At 47.4% G+C, this 1,142-nt stretch overlaps 1 protein-coding gene across 1 annotated transcript; it reads right to left on the bottom strand.

Moving 5' to 3' along the window:
- On the bottom strand, positions 1 to 936 carry LOC102914251 (olfactory receptor 2Y1-like). Its single transcript, XM_006987113.3, has one exon. It carries the CDS (start codon positions 934 to 936, stop codon positions 1 to 3), a length of 936 nt encoding a protein of 311 aa, XP_006987175.1.
- Positions 937 to 1,142: the final 206 nt, after the last annotated feature.

Here is a 1,142-nt window from a genome sequence, read left to right as displayed (position 1 = left end):
TTACACTACATCTGTACTTTTCCCAAGCACCTTCCACAGAGCTCCCTTCACATCCTTGTTCCTCAGAGTGTATATTAAAGGGTTGAGAATGGGGGTGAGTATAGTATAAAAAACAGCAACGAATTTTCCCTCATTCTCTGAATATCGGTGGATGGGTTGGAGGTATGTGTATATGCCCGAGCCATAAAACAGAGAGACCACAATGAGATGGGACCCACAAGTTCCAAAGGCCTTTCTGCGTCCAGCCATTGACTTGATTCTCAGAATTGCCCTGGCAATGTGTCCATAGGAGCCTAAAATCAGCGCTGCAGGGAATATCAAGATTATCGTTCGAGCCACAAACATCTTGGCTTCGGTTCCATTGGTGTCTTCACAAGCCAACTTCAGGAATATGGGCATCTCACAGAAGAAGTGATTCAGTCGATGGCTACAGAGAGGCATGGCCATAACAAGTCCTGTCTGGATCACAGAGTTCACAAGGCCAGACACCCAGGAGGAGATGGCCAGTGCCTGACACAGCTGAGGGTGCATGATGGTGGTGTAGTGCAGTGGACGGCACACGGCAGCGTAGCGGTCAAAGGCCATGACCCCCAAGAGCAGACACTCCGTGGAGACCAAGGCAAGGAAGATGAGGAGCTGGGCCACACACCCTCCATAGCTGATGGTCCTGTCAAACCCACAGAGGTTAATGAGAAGCTGTGGCACGGTGCTTGTGGTGTAGCAGAGATCCAGGAAAGAAAGATGGGAGAGGAAAAAGTACATGGGTGTGTGCAGTCTGAGGTCCAGCCGTGAGAGAACAATGATGGTGGTGTTGCCGAAGAGAGTCAGTACATAGAAGACTAGAATAAAAACAAAGAGGAAAACTTCCAGTTGGGGAAAATCTGAGAAACCTACCAATATGAAGTCCTCCCCTAAGCTGGTATTGGAAGTCTCCATTGCTTTTCACTTGAGCACATTTATGCAGAGCCTCCTATGAGCAGTGTGTATGAAAACATTATCCCCATGATTTCCTAAACACTCCAGAATTATGCATCACATTCCCTGCTTTATTACCCAATTCCACTTTTCCCGTACTGTTTCTCCTTTAGACAGGAAATCACTAGGTTAGGAACGAGTGGGTTGTGTTTGTACTCTCATTTTAG

The sequence above is a fragment of the Peromyscus maniculatus genome, chromosome 8, assembly GCF_049852395.1.
Source record: "Peromyscus maniculatus bairdii isolate BWxNUB_F1_BW_parent chromosome 8, HU_Pman_BW_mat_3.1, whole genome shotgun sequence".
In the NCBI taxonomy this organism is placed as follows: Eukaryota; Metazoa; Chordata; class Mammalia; order Rodentia; family Cricetidae; genus Peromyscus; species Peromyscus maniculatus.
Note: the sequence above shows the minus strand (reverse complement) of the source record. Positions and strands in the feature narration are given on the sequence as shown.